The following is a 19,296-nucleotide window of genomic DNA, read 5'->3' as shown; positions in this document are numbered from 1 at the left end:
GTCGCTGGCTCCTCAGCACAGCTGGGCTACAGTGCCCCAAATAGTCTCTAGGTTGCTCCAGAGCAGGCTGGCATCAGCTGTGTTCAACCTGCTTCATGGAAATGGTCCCTGGGATGCTGGACATGCCAAAGTGCACCTAGAAACACCTTTGGGGAAGTGTTCACTGTCATGGGTGAAGGACACATGCCTTCAGTCATTTACAGAATAGACAGGCCTGCAATATTATCTTTTCCTGAGTACTATTTAATTTAAATTAATTAAGTGCGCCTAGTTACCAGCTGGGTTTAAACCATGAAACAAAGCTTGAATAATTTATTAAGTACATTTTTCCATTATTTGAGCTGTTAACATGCAGAATGGCACCAAATCTTTCCATAAAACCCTTGTCAGTACACCTGCCAACTCAACATAAGCTACTAATTACTGTTCTTTTTTTAGGACTATGATTCCTTCTTATCTAGTCATCATCTCATGATTAGCAAATAGTACTTCTATTTCTATTACATTTTCAGGAATTCAAGTTAGCCTGCCTGTGTTATAATTCCTTGGTGTTTTGATACATTTAAACCTTGCCTAGATTCCCCCAGTGTTTACTGAGAATTGCTAATTTCTACAAGTATTACAGCATGTCTCTAAGAGTTAAAAATAATAAAATTCAAAAAACAAAAAATGGGGTTGCCTTGCAGTCCAAACACCACATCACGTTTTCATCTTTAATCTATCCTGTTGTTTTACACAGAGTTGGGCACAATTTGTGTAAACTAAACAATGATATGGGAAATGGTCTTGAAAATATTTCTTTATCTTCCATTGTTTACAGGCCTCCTAATGAAGTGTCTGACAAAATGCTGTGGAAATGAAGAACAGGCTTTAAACATTGCATGTTGTGTTTTGGTAGGAAGCATTAAGCTCATGAGTGCAGCAACACTGCCTCATGTGAAATGAGGAGAAAAATATATTCTGCACTGAAGCTTTCCAGAGCAGACTTAAGTGTGATAGACTGTGATGCTGCCAAGTAAAAGTGTGAGATTATTGAAAATGTGGGCAAGAGCTCCAACTCATTTTAAATGCACATTGGCTTTATAATATGGAAAATCAGCTAAATTAAGGGTACATGCAGTGATCTGAACAGCATCCAAAAAAACCTACTTTGATGGATGATGTGCCTACTTCGATGAATATTTAGAGAAAAGTGGTGACTGAAAAAATCCTGGCATTGGTTGCAGATAATGTGGCCTTGGATAGTCCTTTAGTTGGAAGCTGCCTCTGACTTGAGTTTGAAGGTTTGACCAAGGCTCACCAGCTTCTAGAGGCAATTCAGATCATCCTAGCAGTTTTTAGTGCAGTGTACCACAACACAAGGTCTTGTATCTGAAGAACTGAAAATATTTTTCTAGATGTCATATAGGCTTCACAACACAAGAATTTTGTGCAGGTGCAAAAATTAGAGACATGGTTTGACTATGGAAGGGAGTGGCACCTGATAGGTAGCACAAGGGCAGAGCTGGGAACAGATGAATTTTTTTTTTTTCCCACATGTGTTCAAAATCAGGGCAGTTTTGGGTAGTGCTCTAGTCTGCTGAAGTATTTTTTAAGGTGGTTACACATGGTGGTTTTAAGGTTCTAGCAGTGGCCGCAGTTTACTGACCTGTTCACAATAGTCAAGGTGTTGTGGAGTACCAGCAATGGGTAAAGGAAGCTGAATCTTATTCTTGCAAAATTCCTGAATGAGGTGCCTGGTTTACCTCAGGTAAGATCATTCCCCACCCCTTTTTTGTGTCCATACAGCAAGGAGTAGGTGAGAGAAGAGAGAGAGAAGAGTTAGGAGTGGCTGCTCTCGCTGGATGCCCGTGGCTGGTGGCTCGGCTAGCACATGCCTGGCCTCGACTCCCCGCAGCAGGAGTAGCTTGCATTGTCAGTACTTAGAAAGCAAACAAAACTAGTCCTGAAAATGGGATCTGAGCTATAAATCCCATCCACGACCATCACCCTTGTAGCTCTTTACCACTCAGTTGATTGTCTTCCTAAATGTGGATTAAGTTAGGGAAAGGATAGGTGCCTTTCTCTCCAAAACAGGAGATTCTGCACAAATGATGTGACCAACATAGTGTGCCCAGGGCATGTTCAGGCTAGGTAAGGTGATAGTTTCAGCCTTAGATAGTCCTGAGAAGTAGGTAAACTGAACTGATGACTGAGCCATAGGCAAATCACTGTCTGCTCTTACAGAGCAGGAAGTGACATTCAAATGACAAAAGGAAGTAAAAAAGAAGAAAATGCACTGCAGTGATATTACAATGCTCAGACTATGCCTGGAAGAGCTGTGAGAGATTTAGATGTCCTTTATAACAAGGAAATCTGGAAACTACTTCAGATTAAAGCCATCCCTTACAGCTATTTACAGAACTCCTTTTGATATTTTATTTGAACTAGTGTGTGCAACATACCAGGGTAAAAAAAAAAAAACAAACAAAACAAAACAAAGAAAACCACGAAACCTAAACCCTACATATCTTTTAATAGTTTTGCAGTTAAGAGATTCCTTTGGTAACAGTCCATGTGAATGTCTGCTCTCTCTCTGCTATCTCCTTCTGTGCTGTTAATTATGCAATTTCCTTCCTCTTTCAGAAAATAGGCTTGATACAATTGTATTTGGAAGGTTTGTGAGGAGGGGAAGAAGTCCAGTGTCTTTGCCAGTGGTTGCAAAGAAACTTCAGTCACTCCCCCCAACAGAGTCTGACAGATAGGTCAGGCCATGAATCTCCATTGGGCATTAGGATATTTTTCAGATATGGAATTTTTCACACATCCTTGTTACCCATCTTTAAAATTATGATCTGAGCCTTACCAATCCATAAGCAGTGGGGGAAGAAAATGTTTTAAATACATTTTCCTGCTGACATTCATGCTTCAGCATGTTTTTCTAAGATATTCAAGTCAAATTTGGTGTTTAAATTTGGCAGGGAATTCTAGAAAAACAAAAGGATTCAAAATCTTGAAAAAAAGGTCACAGAATCATAGAATACCTTCAGTTGGAAAGAACTCATAAGGATCATCAAGGACAATTCATCACAGGACACCCTAACACTAAACTATATGCCTAAAAGCATTGCCCAGACGCTCCTTGAAGTCCTTGCCCATGGGAAAATGGTCTAGACTTTTTTTATAAGAAAGGAAACAGTGATAAAGCAAAGGAAGAAAACAAATACTAATTTTAGAGATAATATAAAGAACAAGCATTTTTCCAGTTATTTTTATAACAATATACTGGTATCCAGGAAATATGACTGGGCTAATTATTTGTTCTTCCACTATCCATTATTCAAACAACAGTCCAAAAATGCATGTTGATTATTTCCAATGATTGCTGAGCTCAGTTAACAAGAAGTGGTTAAACGGTGGTACAAAAGGTTGATGAGTGTATCTGCAAACCAGCATCCAGATGCAAGATTTAAAAGCTAAGGCTGAATTTCTGTCTTTAGTATTTAGTTGTTGATTTGACCCCACGAGTTCCACATGTCTCCTCAGCAGAGACAGTGGGACTGTAGTGAGATATAAACTTGTGACCACCTGCTTTTCCAAAGAAGAATGGTTTGCCTTCAATGAGATGCCATCCTTTTTTGAGGGTAAAATTTGTGCCACGTAGTCTTGTTTTGTAGAAATGTGGCATGTGACAGAATGTTTCCTTATTTAGCACTCAGAGTTTTTACCCAACTATCCACCCTGCAAAACCAAGGAGGACCAGCCGCTGTCCTCTCCTCAGCAGGATTTTGCCACCAGCAACTCTTCCCATCCAGGTTTTGCTGAAGGGAAGGAAAGGAAACAGCATTTCCAATTATGTTCTCTGGGCTCTTGCTTGTTCTCTCTCTTGTTCACAGTTCTTTGCCGCTGGCGGGTAAGTGCCTCCTGCTTGCTTCCTGTGGAGGTTGTCGTGAAAGTGCTTCCACTCCTCTGGCTTTTCTGGGTGGTTGTGGTTCTGTGGTACTGCCAATATGTACATTATAAGTTTGGGGATGGGGAACCTCTTAATGGCAGGCAAGAGGCAGGGGAACAATCTCACAGAAAAAAAGAAAGGGTTAGAGAAGGAGCCAGAGACTCAGTCCTTAATGGTTTTATTAATATATAGTGGCACTATCATTTCAATAACCCCAGAAGATCAGACCTAAGAAAACATATGTTTAAATTATGTTTTAAAAATATTTAATTCTTTCCTACTGATTTTTGAGCTGTTGTTGTCTGGGTAATGCATTGCAAAATAAGGCAGGGAAAATCTCCAGGAGTAGTGAAATGCAGAAATATTGGTAGGATATTAAGATATTCACAGATGATGGCTGTAAAGGGGGTTTCATTAACTGTTTGGAATAGACTCATTGAATTCACTGGCCTTGATAAAGTGGATGGATTTTTTTTAAAATAAAATTGGATTAAGTTTAGGAAATATCTTGTGGAATTGCAGTGTGCAACACTGTAGCTATCCCTTTAGCTGCACTTCCCTTGTGGGTATTCTGCAGACCTGAATGCTTAAGGTTAAATCCTTTCACCTTTCTAACTCCTGAGGATTTTCACACTTTGTCTCAGAGTATATGGTATTTTTTTAATCACCACAGTCTCCCTGCAGGCCAGAAGAATTATTTTCAGTGTACTGTATATTATCAATTACATTGACTTCAATCTTTTTGCAAGCTTTTTAAGGAAATGTCTTTAACTTCTTAAATAGATTTTTAATAAATATGACACCCACTGCTCAAGACATGTATCACTGGTTATGAATCCCACAACTTTTGGCAGGAAATACAACCAGATGGGTCATCAAGTACAAGACAAGGCAGCAAATTCATAGGCACGGTTCACAACTGCTTCTGATAAACTCATTGCAGGACTGAAATTACCTCCCCTGCTTCTACCTTACCTTGCAGCCAACACTTCAGGCTTGATCAGGTAAACTGCCTGGTGAGCTGGGGACCCAATTTCTGGTGCAGGTGCACCTTCTGACTTCCACCAGCCTTTACTCATTTTACTACTTCCCAGCCTTTGCTACTTTCTCAGACTGCGACTGATTTCCCAAAGTCATTCCGAGTTTTATAGTCCATGGCTCATAGTAGGGGATGGCAGATCTTGTAGTCAGCAAGGCTGAGGAGCCCAGAGTGACCCCTGAGAAGCTCAGGCTGGTTCACTGACATTTATATGATGAAAAGGAAAGGTGGATTTGGGGGAGAGGAGGCAAATGGTTTAGCAAAGATGGCTGTGTGCCGACTAGGAAACCTGTAAGATCTGGAAGGGTGAGAAAAGTTTGTTGAGGTCAGAGGTCTACGAGGCCATGCCTCTGAGGATAGGCTGGATGGAACAATGGTAACGGCAGTGTGGCTCAGGGAATTCAGGGCTGATGTAAAACCACCCAACAAGCTGTGCTCAGCTGCTGCTGCTGCCCACCACTGATCCACAGCATGGTCATGCAACCATGACATACATTTTCTATTGTCTACTTTATTTTTAATCAGTAGAATTGGTGTTGTTCTGGACGCTGTTGAAAAATAGAATGTTTTTATCTGACATGAATGCAATGACTTCTTGTTCATGTGAATGGGAAGTAGAATAATATCACATATCCACTATACACATATATTCTACAATAACCATTTGCTATGTGTTGTTTTGTTTTACAGATATTAAAACATTTTTACTGTATAATAAAGTCAACAGGCTCTGTCTTGAGGCATCTATTGCACAGTCAGTTAGAACTGCCACTTGCAATCAAGACAACGAATCACAAAAATTCAGGTGGATCACAGATCATCAGCTTATGAGTGTGAAATTTAAACTATGCCTGGGGGTACCATTGAAGAAGGATCAGACCATGGTCACCCTGTATCCCTGTAATCCAAAAAGTGAGCTCCAGTGGTGGGAATGCCGAAATGAAAGCCTCCTTGCAATCCAAGGAGAAGATTTATTTTTCAGTCCTGGCAATGAAGAGCATGATAACGTTTTGTTAAAGGAGGAGCTGAGTGCAAAGAATAAATGGAATATCTATGGGGCCATGGATATTTTATGTTCCCAAGGATATGAAGGTACAAAAAATTGATTCTTTACTCCTTTGCATTAATTACTTTGTGAGTGTTAGAATATTTAGGATCTTTGGCTCTGACTATTCTGACTCCTTCAGTGACCACCAGAGTTTTAGAAAATCCATGCACTGAGGTACCTAACTTTGAATTTAATGTAATATTTATGTCCAAGCATGTATTATATACACACACTTTTTTAGTCTATTCATTGTAGTACATAAGTATTTTGAGTATGGTAAGTATTACATGTACCCTCTATATATTCTATAAATACATGTTATTAGTGAATGTGTATATACATACTTACTCTCATACTAAGTATAGCATTCTATTCTATGTATAAGTATTCTCTAAAGTCACTATTGCTCACCATAGTGTGTCACTAAATTATTAACAGAGCACATAAACACTGGTAAGTTTCTTATACAGTCACGGGGATATGAAATTTGCATCCCCATGAATGAAAGACAATATGGGTGTACTGAGAAAGGTCTGAAAGTTCTGATTTAAGCAGAGGAAGCATGGCTTTTTTGATTCAGCAGATGAGGATGCTCATGGAATAATTACAGTCACCAGCGCAATTACCTTTTCTGATTAGCTGAAGTCTGATTGTTCTGAATGGCTTTCCCACATCCAGTATGAATGCTGTAAAAGCCATCTCACAGGATATTTGAACACTGAACTCTTAGGTTTGCATGTGGGAAGCTGCTTCACTGTACGAGATACTAAGAATAGTCACTGGAATAAAAACACAGTGAAATAGTCTAATATATGTTTACTTTTTTCCTCAGGAATCAAGACTTACAAATATTAGCTCCTGCTCTTGCACATGCTATATAAATCTTAACATTGTTTGAAATAGAAGTATCTTAGGGTACAGCTCTGGATTCTTATTAAGATTATAAAAGAGTCCTGGTCAGAAATTTAATTATAGACTTCATCTATGATACATTACTTTACATCAGAATAGCACTGCTCTAAAATATATGTCAGCAGCTGAAATCTGAAAAAGTGCTGGGTTTTTTGATTATGGGACAGGAACCATGGAAAGCACTTTGAGATGCAATTCTGCCCCAGACCTTACTTTTTCCCTAGTTTACGTACATTTGTTACTTTTCATACTCATGTTATCATTTGATCTCCTCAGAGACCTTCACGCTGCTGGGAAATGCTTTTGGGGCGCCGTGTGTTTTCCCGTTCATGTACCAGCAGCAGTGGTGGGCGGAGTGCACGGCCACGGGCCGCGCCGATGGCCGGCTCTGGTGCTCCACCACTGCCGACTACGACACGGACCAGCGATACGGCTTCTGCCCCTCCACAGGTGAGGCACCTGCCCCCTCCCGGGAGCCCTCTGTGGGCCTTTGGCAAACCTGCACGAGCAGGATATGATTATCTTTATAATAACAACTCATAACTCACAAGAATGTGGTTTAGTATACGATGCGCTGCCGCAGGCTGCAGCTCACTATGCAAAGAAATGACATGTTGCACAAAGATGTGAAGAGAGTGATTGAAGAGTAAATCATCATTCAGTTCCCACTTGCTGCGGGGGTGTTGCTGAGCAGCACAGTCATTCTGAGCTCCTTACTGCTTCCCAGCCAGGATGTGCGCTGTCACTGTTGTACAGCCCTTCTCTGAGAACTCCCCTTGAGATGGATGTGGGCACAAAAAAGAGCACTGTAGGAAGATTGATGTTGAAGTTAATGTTTCAATTTGCATGATTCTCATGTGGACATATTTTTTTGCTAAAGTGGAATGTGTCATTTTATGCATGCTTTTAAGCCCTATTCATATTGTCCAGGAAGCAGGCTTTCCACCCGGTTGACATCTGCCTGACATTTCTCTGCAATTTTGATCACTTTCTTTTATTTCTGTGGTCAATTCCCCCTCTATCTCCCTTTATGGCCTGGACATCTTTGCATTCAGGATGTTGAAATCTCCACCTGACACATTTCATCTTTCCTCTGTATTTTTCCCCATGGCTCCTGTTCAGCATTGTCTTTTTTTATTACAATGCCCCTTAACTCCACTTGATATAAAGGGGATTTTCAGTGGGGCACACATCCCTAGTCAACTCTGCTTTCCAGGTTCCTGCAAAGATACTTGACACACTGAGACCTGAAGGTGTGACATAGGGTCATTGAATAATTTCAGAGTTTTTGAAAGGTAGTCCCAGATTTCAGTTCTTTTTCTAAAGTTCATCTTCATACTGAGTTTTGGGAATGATCAACTACCTGATTAAATTTTGTGTTGTGCTTGATTGAGAATGGCCATATCTTCAACAAATCAAAGATGCCAAGGTAATCAGAGGAGGAGTGTGGTGCTGCTCAGCACCATTGCTGTGACAGGCACATCCAGAGGTTCTTTGAATGGGAATGGGAGTTATCTATGAAATTTTTTGATGCTAAATTCAGGACTATAATTAGTTCTTTCAGCTCTCAGTGGGAGCTGCTGTCCAGAGAGAGAAGGAAATGTTGCACAAATATTTCAAAATGTTCTACTGGGACTTCTGCCATGCACTCCATGCAATGTATTTTCCTGTGCAATCACTTGCCTTGTGGTAATGCCTGACTTGTCTTTCTTCATGGGACAGGAGGCAGTATAGGCTACCTTTACCTGTCAGCTTACTGGCCTTAATTTTGTCCTTCCCCATCTGCTCATAACATTTTCAGTGATCTTGAAAGAGCAGCCCAGGTGAAATTTAGGGAGACGAATGTGAACCTGCTACACAGAACAAAAACCTGCACTCACTCAGTTTTCTGTTGGCAAGAAATGACCTCTGCAGTTTTCTCTTGGCAGAATATGACCTCTGCTGTTATTATTCTTCCCACAGATAAAGACAGCACGTGGACTACAGATCTGTCAACAAATGTTCACTACCAAATAAATTTTGACTCAGCTCTCACATGGCACCAAGCCAGGAAGAGCTGTCAGCAGCAAAATGCAGAATTACTGAGTATCACAGACATTCATGAACAAACATACCTTAAAGGTAAGGCAGTAAACCAAACCTGGGGTTACATTCAGGATCTGTTCAGGCCATCATAATAGCTAAGGATTATTTAGTATGATTTTGGCCTTTGCCTTTGAATCTAAATATATATGGGCAAGAAAAAGAAAATATTTTAGAATTTGCAAGTTCATATCAAAATTGCTGCCAAATTTACATAGAATTCAAAGTATTCCAGCACCCTGCAAGTGTAACAGTTTGATTTCATATTTACAAAACTTATTTTATATATATATATATCTTTTAGATGGAGGGAAAAATCCTGAAAAGTAAATTAAAGACTTGCTTTTGGTCAAAAGGAAACCTGAAAAAAAAAAAAGAAAAAGAAAAGAAAATAATTTTAAAAATTAATCTTTATGCCAAAAGAAGGACTTGCTTTGTTTCAAATGCTGTTTTGACAGCTGTGTTTTTAATTCACTTGGCAATCTGAAAAATATCAGTTATTTACCAATATCAAATTGCAGCCTTGTGTATCCACATATGGATGAAAAAATGATATGGAAGAAATATTTATTGTTGGTTTTAGGGATTAATTTAACTTCTAACAAATTTTTATTATTGTTTATATTTATACTCTACCAATAATTCTCCTTCAATGTACAGAATTTAGCCTATTCTGCAGAAACAATTTTGTTTGGATATACTTTGTGGATATAATCTGTGTTCATTTTGCATTAGTTGACAGAATAAAACAGGGAGTTTCTCTTTGTTTGCTTTCTTACAGTATTCAAACTTTGGCATATTTCAATGTATTAGGTTCCATAGTATGTACAGATATTTACAATTAGCTATTTAGGAATACAAATCTTCCTAGAGATATTGTTAGTGACCAAATAATTCCTCTTATTTTTGTAACTTAGAATTAACAGAAGGTACAGATTCTGCACTGTGGATTGGACTCAACAGACTGGACTTGAGTAGTGGATGGGAGTGGATTGGAGGCAGCCCTTTCCAGTACTTAAACTGGGCTCCAGGTAGATGTGACTTTGTTTGATTTTGTACTTCTGAAGAGAAAAGATACATACCTCAAATACTGCTGCAAACTTTATTATCAGATAGTTACGCCATGAGACAAGTATTTTAGCTTTTCTTGCTTTAGCTTTAGAAAAATCTCTTTTTCTATAGCAATATGACAGAAACCTTCAACCTATTGCAAAAATATTTTAGCTGTGAAAGCAACACTGCCTATCCCAAAAATATTCAGTCTTCCATTTCTTGACTAACAACTAAAGTATGAGTTTACAGGTTTGTATCCACTTACCCAACTTACACACATTTCATACAGACATTTCCACTACTGGAAACATACCTTAGCTCTTACCAAAGCTGAGAAAGACATGATCTCCATCACTTCATCCAGGAGCGGTCTCTCATGTGCATTTTAGACCTTAGAGCTCTGTTTTTCATTCAGAAATGTTCATTTTTTTCTCTGTACTTTTCCCAAAGGAAGTCCGTCTCCAGAATCTGGAAAGCTCTGTGCAGTTTTGAATCCTGAAACAAAAGCTAAATGGCAAAATTGGGAATGTGATCAGAAACTTGGTTATATTTGTAAGAAAAGGAATTTTACTTTGGTTCCTTCAGGTATGTTGATACATATTGAAATTAAAGTAGAAGCTGTTATCTGAATTGCTCAATGTATTGCCAAAGATGAACAGAAGAATTTTCTTAGAAATAGAACTATTTCTTGTTTCTCTGGTTTGCTTTTTACAATGATTGCAACCTTTCTAGTCTGATCTCCAGTTCCACAACAAACAGACTGAAGCAGATAAAAGCAAAAAATTTCCAACTAATCACTCCTGTCTGAGATTCAGGGGCCAGGTCTTCCATTTATGTCCACAGGCTGCTGACCATCAAAAGGGAGAACAACCCAAAAATTATTTTTCAGAAGCGGGACATTAATAATATAAGCCCAAGAACGAAAGATGCATAACTTAGTGCGGTTCTAAGTCATTCTCCATGACTTGTGGTCAATCAGCATCTAGATAAGCATGTTCAGAGTTCACTGCAGATGTGGTGGATATTGAGACAGTAGAAGGTCAACACATTGAAGTGAGAAAAGATATTTTAAGTGTATGAAGATTTCCCTGTTGGTGTGACCCTATGTATTCATCTAGCTATAAATTTCTCTTGATGGCTTTTACTCTATCAATATACTTAATCCTTTAAAAATTCATAAACCTTCTATGTTAGCTGCAGATAATGTCTGATTTCTCCTATCTGACAAATAAATACTAGGGGATACAGAAGCTAATAAAATTAATGAATTACAAAACTAATACAAAACTAATACAATACTAATACAAAACTAATTTGATTAATTCATTACAAAATTAATATATTTGTTGCAGACATTTGACTAAACATAGAATTTTTATTAGATATTACTTGTATTAAAAAGCTTTCCTTCTCCAAGCTAAAAATTGCCTGGTTTAGAGAATCACATTTATGTCTACTGCATTTTGTGTTCATCATTTACTAATGATGAGAATTTCAAAAGAAAATTCTTAGTTTAGAACTCTTGCACAGATGACATGGAAATACTTTCAGTGTCATGTCCCTTGCATGGCAACTGGAGCTGTAAAGCCTTGGGATGTATTCCTAGGTGACCCTGGGCCTGTTACCTGCCCAGCTGGATGGGTGCCCTGTGTGGATCACTGCTATAAGATCTTCAGGGACAGCAAAGGATGGGAAGGAGCTTTGACCTCTTGTCAGAAGGAAGGGAGTCACTTGGCCAGCATCCAAAGCCCTGAGGAGCACAGCTTTATGGTGTCTCAGCTTGGGTACAGTGAGTATTTCCAGGGGGTCCCTTGCCTTTGCCTGTATGGAAAACAAGACAGCTGAATCGGTAGTTCCTGCTGAATTCTGCATGTTGTCAATACTATTATTTTATTTATTGCCAAACTAATTGATATAGGTCTGGGGGGCTGGGCTTAGGTACTTTCTATGTTTTTTTTCATTTTGCTGAAAGAAGCTTAAAATATTCATGCTCCAAGCTACATAAAATCAGTATTCTAAAATTTGACCAGTGCAATGGAACTGAAAAATAACTATTCAGACTTCTGTCCTACCGTCGTGGCATATCAGCATTAGGCTGGCAATTCACACTCACTGTTATGAGGAGGAAGAGCAAAATTTTTTCACCCAGTGCAAGAATTTCCTTACAGCTTAATTTTCCAAAGCATACAGTCTTAATTTTTATATCTATATGAAAATATTAATTTATAAAATTATGATAGAACATGCTGCATAAATTTGTGAAAGGAATTGTATGTCCAAGGCTTAATGGTTGGTGCTGGGAAAAGGGTGGAGTGCCAAAAGAGGTCTTATGTCTGTTTCCATCTTTAGAGCCAACAGACAAGCTGTGGATTGGGCTGAATGACCATAAGGTTCAAATGTATTTTGAGTGGAGTGATGGAACCCCAGTGACATACACCAAATGGCACCTGGGAGAGCCATCCACTACAAACAACAGGCCCGAAGACTGTGTCCTGATCAAGGGCCAGGTGACATTTCTCAATACATATTGTACTTCCACACTAAAAATAACTACTTAATAAAAGAATAACATGCTCTGTTATTTCAGCAAATGGCTAAGGCCAGAAAAAAGAGATGTAGGGATTGAATTGAATGAGATTGAGAATGAGATTGAATGTGACCTTTAAAAAACCCCGAAAGTATTACTGCATCACTGGTGAAATTTTAAGTACATCTGAAAGTCACAAATGAAATTATTAGGGCTACAGAACAGGTCTCTGAAGGTATTTTGAGAATATCTCCTTTTCCCCTGATGGTAATGATAGTATATGGGGATCTCTGATTCTTGTTGGCTTTTCTTTGCCTGCTTCTTTGTCATCTCCTAGCACAGCTGCCTGTGCAGGACTCAGCACATCAGGTCAGGGAGCAGTTCCATGCACCCTCCTCCCTTCTTATCCTGCCAGCTGAGGCTATACTGCTATAGCCCAGTCTACTATTTCACAGAATGTGAGCAGATTTGGTTTTGATATCACATAGGAAAATTAGATAAGGAAAAATACTCAATTTAAAAATAAAGGAGAAAGAAAACAAATAATTTGTATTATAAGGAAAGATATTATTTATCTCTTTTAGATTATTCATATTTATCTCCTTTTTATTTCAAACTTTTTCCCGACACAGAATGGCTATTGGGCAGACCATGTCTGTGAGAAGAAGGCTGGCTACATTTGTAAAAGAAAAGCTACATCACAAACAGCTGGAGAACAAGAAAGTAGCCTTGCAGGCTGCAAAAAAGTGAGTATGGGAGAATGGAATGTCAGTTTCTCAGATGAAATAGGTACATTGAGAATCCATTAGAATTATTTGAATTATTTGTATTATTTACATGGAAAGGGCTTTTGTTTTATTTATTATGAAGTTTCTCCTCTCTCTCAGTTACTCTAAATTTTAAAAAACCATTTACAGAAACCACTTAGGAGGAATCTGTAATTTCACTGCAAAAAGTTTCTTATTCATAATATTCATGATCATTGTGCTTCATTAATTTTTAAATGTCATATTTCACTTAATACATGATACCCCAATTGTTTAAAATTTGTATGAAAATCCTAAAATCATGTTACAGGGCTGGAGAAGATATGGGACCTACTGCTATTTTATTGGACATGTTCCAGCCACATTTTCAGAAGCAAACACCACTTGTGAAGGAGAAGAAGGTTACTTAGCCACAGTTGAAAGTAGGTATGATAATGACTTTTTCTTTGCTTTTAAATATCTAAAGATTGTATCTTATGAAATATTCCTAGAAAAGCTAACACAACACCAAGCAGCAAAATGGTTAAGTAACAGATGAGGTCTGTAGTTGAATAACAAAAAAGTCTTGCTTTTTTATGTTGTCCATATGGAATCTGAATCCTATGTGGGGTCTTCTTCCCCAGCCTGAGGCAAGGAATAAGAGAAAAAATTCCATCATCACATTAGACTGACAGGATTTGGGTAAATGCCTTTGTTTCCACTTGCATCTTGATGATGTTTTTTACAGATATGAACAAGCCTATCTGACTAGCCTTGTTGGGCTGAGGCCTGAGAAATATTTCTGGCTTGGCCTCTCTGATGTGCAGGATCAAGGCACTTTCAGCTGGGCCAGTGGTGAAGCTGTCTCCTTCACACACTGGGATGCAGGAATGCCTGGTAGGTGCTGTGATGAGGGATGGTGGGCGCTCTCTGACAATGTGGCCCCTATTTATGTTGTGTGGGTATATAGTCCTCTGAATTTTATGTTTTAGACTTTTGGTATATTATACACGTACTTGCAGTTTTTCATATCCCATATTCTAATTTCAAAGGGAAAATTTTAAACTGCACTTTTATATTAGGACATCTGATATATTTACCCATAAGATTAATTTTGGCCCATCTTCACAGGGAGATAAAAGGAGTTACAAATGAGTCCTAAGACTATTCCACACTTGCCCCTCTAGTGAAAAAGTTAGCCTGGGAGAAGAGGTTGAAACAGAGCAACTGGAATATGGATTTTAAGTTAGAATTACAAACTCAAAGTATCAAAAATCCCTGTGCTGTTATTATTTTTATGTGTGATACTAAGAAAACTGCATTAATGGGTTCATACTGTGCAGAAGCACAGAAAGCTAGATTTCATGATGCCATGAGGAAATCTGCTCTTTGTGGGATATACCATGTTCCTCTCAGTGATTCTTTGTCTGAAGACTTTCTTGAAAACCTTCAGTGAGGTTATAAAATATAAAATAAAAACAATTAAACATTATGAAAGACAAAGACTAATAAAACCTTAGCAAATGCCATAAGAAGAAATCTTGCCAGGGAGTCTCTGCTGTCAGAAGACGATGAGAGGATGAGGAGAGCACTCGGAAGTCATGTTAAGAATCTTCCCTCTCTGACCATCCAAGGGACACTCTGGAGTCAACACACCACCATGAGCTGGGACCAAGGTCCTCCCCAGCTACACCCCCACACTCACACAGTCAGACAAGGTTTCCTCAACAGCCTGAACCCAGGTTTCCCCAGATTTTTTGGTCCCTAAAATAATTCAATCATGGTGCAATAATAAAATAACAGCTTGAGCTGGGTGCTTCCAAGGAAGGTCCATGAACAGAGGAAACCCTGGGCTGTTTTACAGTCTAAATGCAGCAATGTCTGGGGTCCTTGGCCCCTGCTGAGCCTTCGGGTGTCCAGTCACCTGGCTGGACCACAGGTGCCTGTGCCCTTTGCTATGCAAAGTGTCAGCACCAGTTCACAGCCCTTTGCCTTGGGTCCCACCAGCCAGAGATCAATGTCGAGTTGGCACTGGGGCTTGCAAACCAAATTACCCACAGCAAATGGACTCCTCAACAATCAGGCTGGAACAGTAAAGAAAAATCTGTTTCCTTGCATCTGTGTTCACTGAGAAGAAAATGGACTTTCTGTGCTGGAAAGTTTCTTTGTGAGGTTATCTTTGAAGAGCCTATTTCAATCTGAAATATCAAGAAAATAGATTATGGAGGAAATTGATGGCATGAAGTCAGGACTAAGCATGGCTGCAGAAGTATCCAGGAACTGTTAAGATTACATGAAATATACCCTTCTGTTTAATGTGTAAAGAGAGCTTTAGCTTTCCTGCTAAAGCTGCCTTGACATCTAAGCTTTGCTAGAAGACAAATTTGGTGCCAACATTTAAAATGGTTACAGAGAGATATGGGGAAATACAGATGAATAAATCATTAGTAAATTAACTGAATCTGAACTAAAGAATAAATATTGGGAAAGATACATAAACTCACTTCTGGAAAGAGAGGTCATGCTTATAGATCTCTCAGAGCTCCACACAGTATGTGAAAGCATATGAATGAGGGAAATCTAGTTAGTGTGGTCTATCTCAATTACCAAAAGCCTTTCAGCTAATCTAATGTAGCAAGAAAAGCTCTTACATGAATAAAAATATTGATAAAGAGGCACTGACTGGAAGGTGGATTTTTTTAATGGGGGCTAGTTTTTAACTGAGTAAGTGTGTTCACCAACAGAACCCCATAATGACCTGTGCCAAAGCCCATGCTGTTCAATATATTTGCAGACCATATGGAAAATGTGTAATAGTGAAGGGGCAAGATTTGCTGATCAGAGTAAATTATTTCTGATAGCAAAGATGTGCCTGTGAGAAAACCCAGGACAGTATCAGAAGAATAAGTGACAGAGCATGATCAGTAAAACAGTAGGTGAACATCCTAGGCGAAGGATGCTCTTAGGAACAAACACATGTATTAAATTGCCATCAAATGATGAATCTATAGCTGAATTTCATTTCAGCTCATGGCACCATGGTAAACAGGTCCATTAAGACATCAGGTCTGTGCCCAACAGAAATTAAAAAACAAACAAACAAAAATCCCCAAATAAAATGTTAAAAATACTTAGGAAGTAAGGAAAGAGCACAAATATACCATTGAATAAGCCCATGTTGTGCATTTGACTGCATCTTGTGTGATGTAGGCAGCTCTGTCTCCCTCTGAGAGAACAATCTAAAATTGCAGCAAACATCATGGGACAAGTTTCACCCTGAAGCTGTCTAGGTTTGCATCCCTGCCCTCTGTATGCACCAGTGGCACTGCTGCCACCTATGTGAAAACCACTTGTGACCAAGGTAACGTTATCTCATGTAAAACAGGCTTAACAAAAATAGAAATGAGATTCTCACTTGAAAACACAAGATTTCTCTGTAAAAACTCCCACTCTACTTTCTACCCAAATAATTAATTATGCAGGATATTCAAAATGGAAAAAAAAAGAAAAGTAGACTTCTATATTGATCATGATCTCCTCAAACAGAAAATGCTACTCTGCCTGTATGAAAACCACCTAAAATACAAATTTTCTTTTCAAATGTTATTGCATGGCAAAAAGTGAATGGCTGCTGCTCAAAGATTTTGACAGAATTAAATAATTCAGACTTTAGAAAATATCCAGCATGTTTTGTTTTGTTTTGGTTTGGTTTTTCCTCATAAAGGAAATAATCCAGGATGTGTAGCCATGAAAACAGGGACTGCAGCTGGATTATGGGATGTTCTTGACTGCGAGACAAAGCAAAAATATATTTGCAAGCAGTGGGCAAAGGGTGCAACAGTTCCACCTGTTCCAACTACTGCTCTGGTCCCCACATGCCCTGAAGGCTGGGTATCAAACAACCATAGAAGTTCCTGTTTTAAAGTAAGTGCCTGAATAGTTAAAAGAATCAGCTTGGGTGGGGAAAAAATAAACAAGGAAAAAAAAAAAAGGAACTGATGCCTTCATTTTGCAATATCTGAGATTGGAATAGAGCAAAAAACAAAACCCCCACAATTCTTCTAAGTAAAATATCCATGAGTTGTGAGAAACTAAGGAAGAATGATAAGGTTGAAGGGGGGGAAGGGAAGGGAGGGGAGAAGGGCACAGGAAAGAAAATGAGGAAGTTTGTGCTTCAGGGGTTGAAGGAACTGGATCAGGAAATGGAAGAGGAACATAAATATCAAGACCCCAGAAAGAGAAAAGGAAAGGAAAGGAAAGGAAAGGAAAGGAAAGGAAAGGAAAGGAAAGGAAAGGAAAGGAAAGGAAAGGAAAGGAAAGGAAAGGAAAGGAAAGGAAAGGAAAGGAAAGGAAAGGAAAGGAAAGGAAAGGAAAGGAAAGGAAAGGAAAGGAAAAGGAAAGGAAAGGAAAAGAAAGGAAAGGAAAGGAAAGGAAAGGAAAGGAAAGGAAAGGAAAGGAAAGGAAAGGAAAGGAAAGGAAAGGAAAGGAAAGGAAAGGAAAGGAAAGGAAAGGAAAGGAAAGGAAAGGAAAGGAAAGGAAAGGAAAGGAAAGGAAAGGTTAGGAAACAACTCCATATTAAAATTATTAAAAGGAAAATGTCAAAATTCTGTATTAAACAGCAGAGGCAGAAAAGCTGGTTTGTCCATGCTGCTGTTTATGTCTGCTGTGCAAAGATGTGTTTGCCTGAGACATGGGGCAGTTCAGGGAACAAACAGAGAAACAGTGAAGTGTAGGATCCAGCAGCACAATGCCTAAGGCTGGAGCTTACTAAAATCAGCTCATTACCCCACAAAAAAATGGATAAAATGTCACGTGAAAGGTTAATTAAACCAGTGTTTATGAAGGGCATTTACTGGAGAGTTTCTCGCCCAAAATTACAGAAAACTTGTGTTTGAAGTACAGTCAGCTGTATCTGAGCAGGTATGAAAAAGGAGTTTGAACAAGAAATAAGTGTAATGTGCAAACAGGGATTTGGGATCATGCAAAGTTGAAATATGCTAAGTGTAAGGTGTTAATATTTTTATCACTTTATTGAATTAATGAGTCCTTCTCCTTTTTTTTTTTTAATTTATTTCAAATTCATCTGGAATGCTATTTATTTGCGCTTCTTTATCCCCAGATCATAATTTTAACTTTGGTCAAAATCTGTGCATATTGTCTCTTGAATCAGTTAGACATCATTCTGCAAATGTAAAGCGAGAATTGTAAATTACCACGAGGTCATTCTTTTGCTTGAATCTTCAGACTCCTCCCAGACTATTTTGCCTCTCAACCACAGCTACTCTTCTTTCCCTTCATATGGAAGTTGGCTTGGGCTGTTCTTCAGTTAAAACAAATTAAAGGTAGTTGGGGAGCAGTACCCCTTTTCTCCTTTAGTAATTCCTCTTTTTTTACCACTATGCTAAGTAGGTAGGCAGCTGTAGTGTAAAAATTCTAGAAACCAGTGGGAAATGTTATTTCTCTTATGGACTTTTACTCAGCTCATATGAAACTTCATTTATGTTTAAGCAAGACTGTAATTCTTTTATTATTGTAACATGTATATAATATCTTTTAAATTAGTTTCTCCATAGTGTTTTTGCAGATCAAATATTAGAAAGAAATCATGGTTTGAAGCTCGAGATTTTTGCAGACAAATAGGAGGGGATCTGGTCACCATTAACACTAAGGAGGAGATGCCATTACTAATCCAAGCAATGAGGTTGGTATTTGACGTGTGTTTATCTTACCAGATTCAAAAACTTTTCATATGAACTATTATGAATGATCCTAGATGACTTCTAAAATGTATGGATTCCTCAAAAGCCAAAAGACCTGTGATACTTTGAAATTTATGTATTCAGTACTATTTTAACCTTTTCATGGAAAAAAAGAGTGATTTGTGTCAAGAAAAATTTTAAAAAATCTCCACCAGTATCATGATTACTAGATTTAGTTTAGAAACATGAAATTAGTGGT

General features: G+C 38.5%; 1 protein-coding gene across 2 annotated transcripts in view; it reads left to right on the top strand.

Moving 5' to 3' along the window:
- The first annotated feature begins 3,741 nt into the window (after nt 1-3,741).
- Nucleotides 3,742-19,296, top strand: part of LOC115917499 (macrophage mannose receptor 1-like) — a 32,744-nt gene continuing 17,189 nt past the window's right edge. For both annotated transcript variants that reach the window (XM_030971585.1, XM_030971584.1), the window contains exons 1-13: nt 3,742-3,892; nt 5,661-6,062; nt 7,207-7,380; nt 8,893-9,051; nt 9,930-10,043; nt 10,516-10,650; nt 11,672-11,854; nt 12,415-12,572; nt 13,225-13,338; nt 13,670-13,785; nt 14,087-14,235; nt 17,063-17,262; nt 18,912-19,039. In XM_030971585.1, the coding sequence (XP_030827445.1) occupies nt 3,835-3,892; nt 5,661-6,062; nt 7,207-7,380; nt 8,893-9,051; nt 9,930-10,043; nt 10,516-10,650; nt 11,672-11,854; nt 12,415-12,572; nt 13,225-13,338; nt 13,670-13,785; nt 14,087-14,235; nt 17,063-17,262; nt 18,912-19,039 (2,090 nt within the window). In that variant the 5' untranslated portion in view covers nt 3,742-3,834. The remainder of the gene's footprint in view (nt 3,893-5,660; nt 6,063-7,206; nt 7,381-8,892; nt 9,052-9,929; nt 10,044-10,515; nt 10,651-11,671; nt 11,855-12,414; nt 12,573-13,224; nt 13,339-13,669; nt 13,786-14,086; nt 14,236-17,062; nt 17,263-18,911; nt 19,040-19,296) is intronic.

The sequence above is a fragment of the Camarhynchus parvulus genome, chromosome 2, assembly GCF_901933205.1.
Source record: "Camarhynchus parvulus chromosome 2, STF_HiC, whole genome shotgun sequence".
NCBI classification, from domain to species: Eukaryota; Metazoa; Chordata; class Aves; order Passeriformes; family Thraupidae; genus Camarhynchus; species Camarhynchus parvulus.
This window is presented reverse-complemented; position numbering and strand designations above follow the sequence as displayed.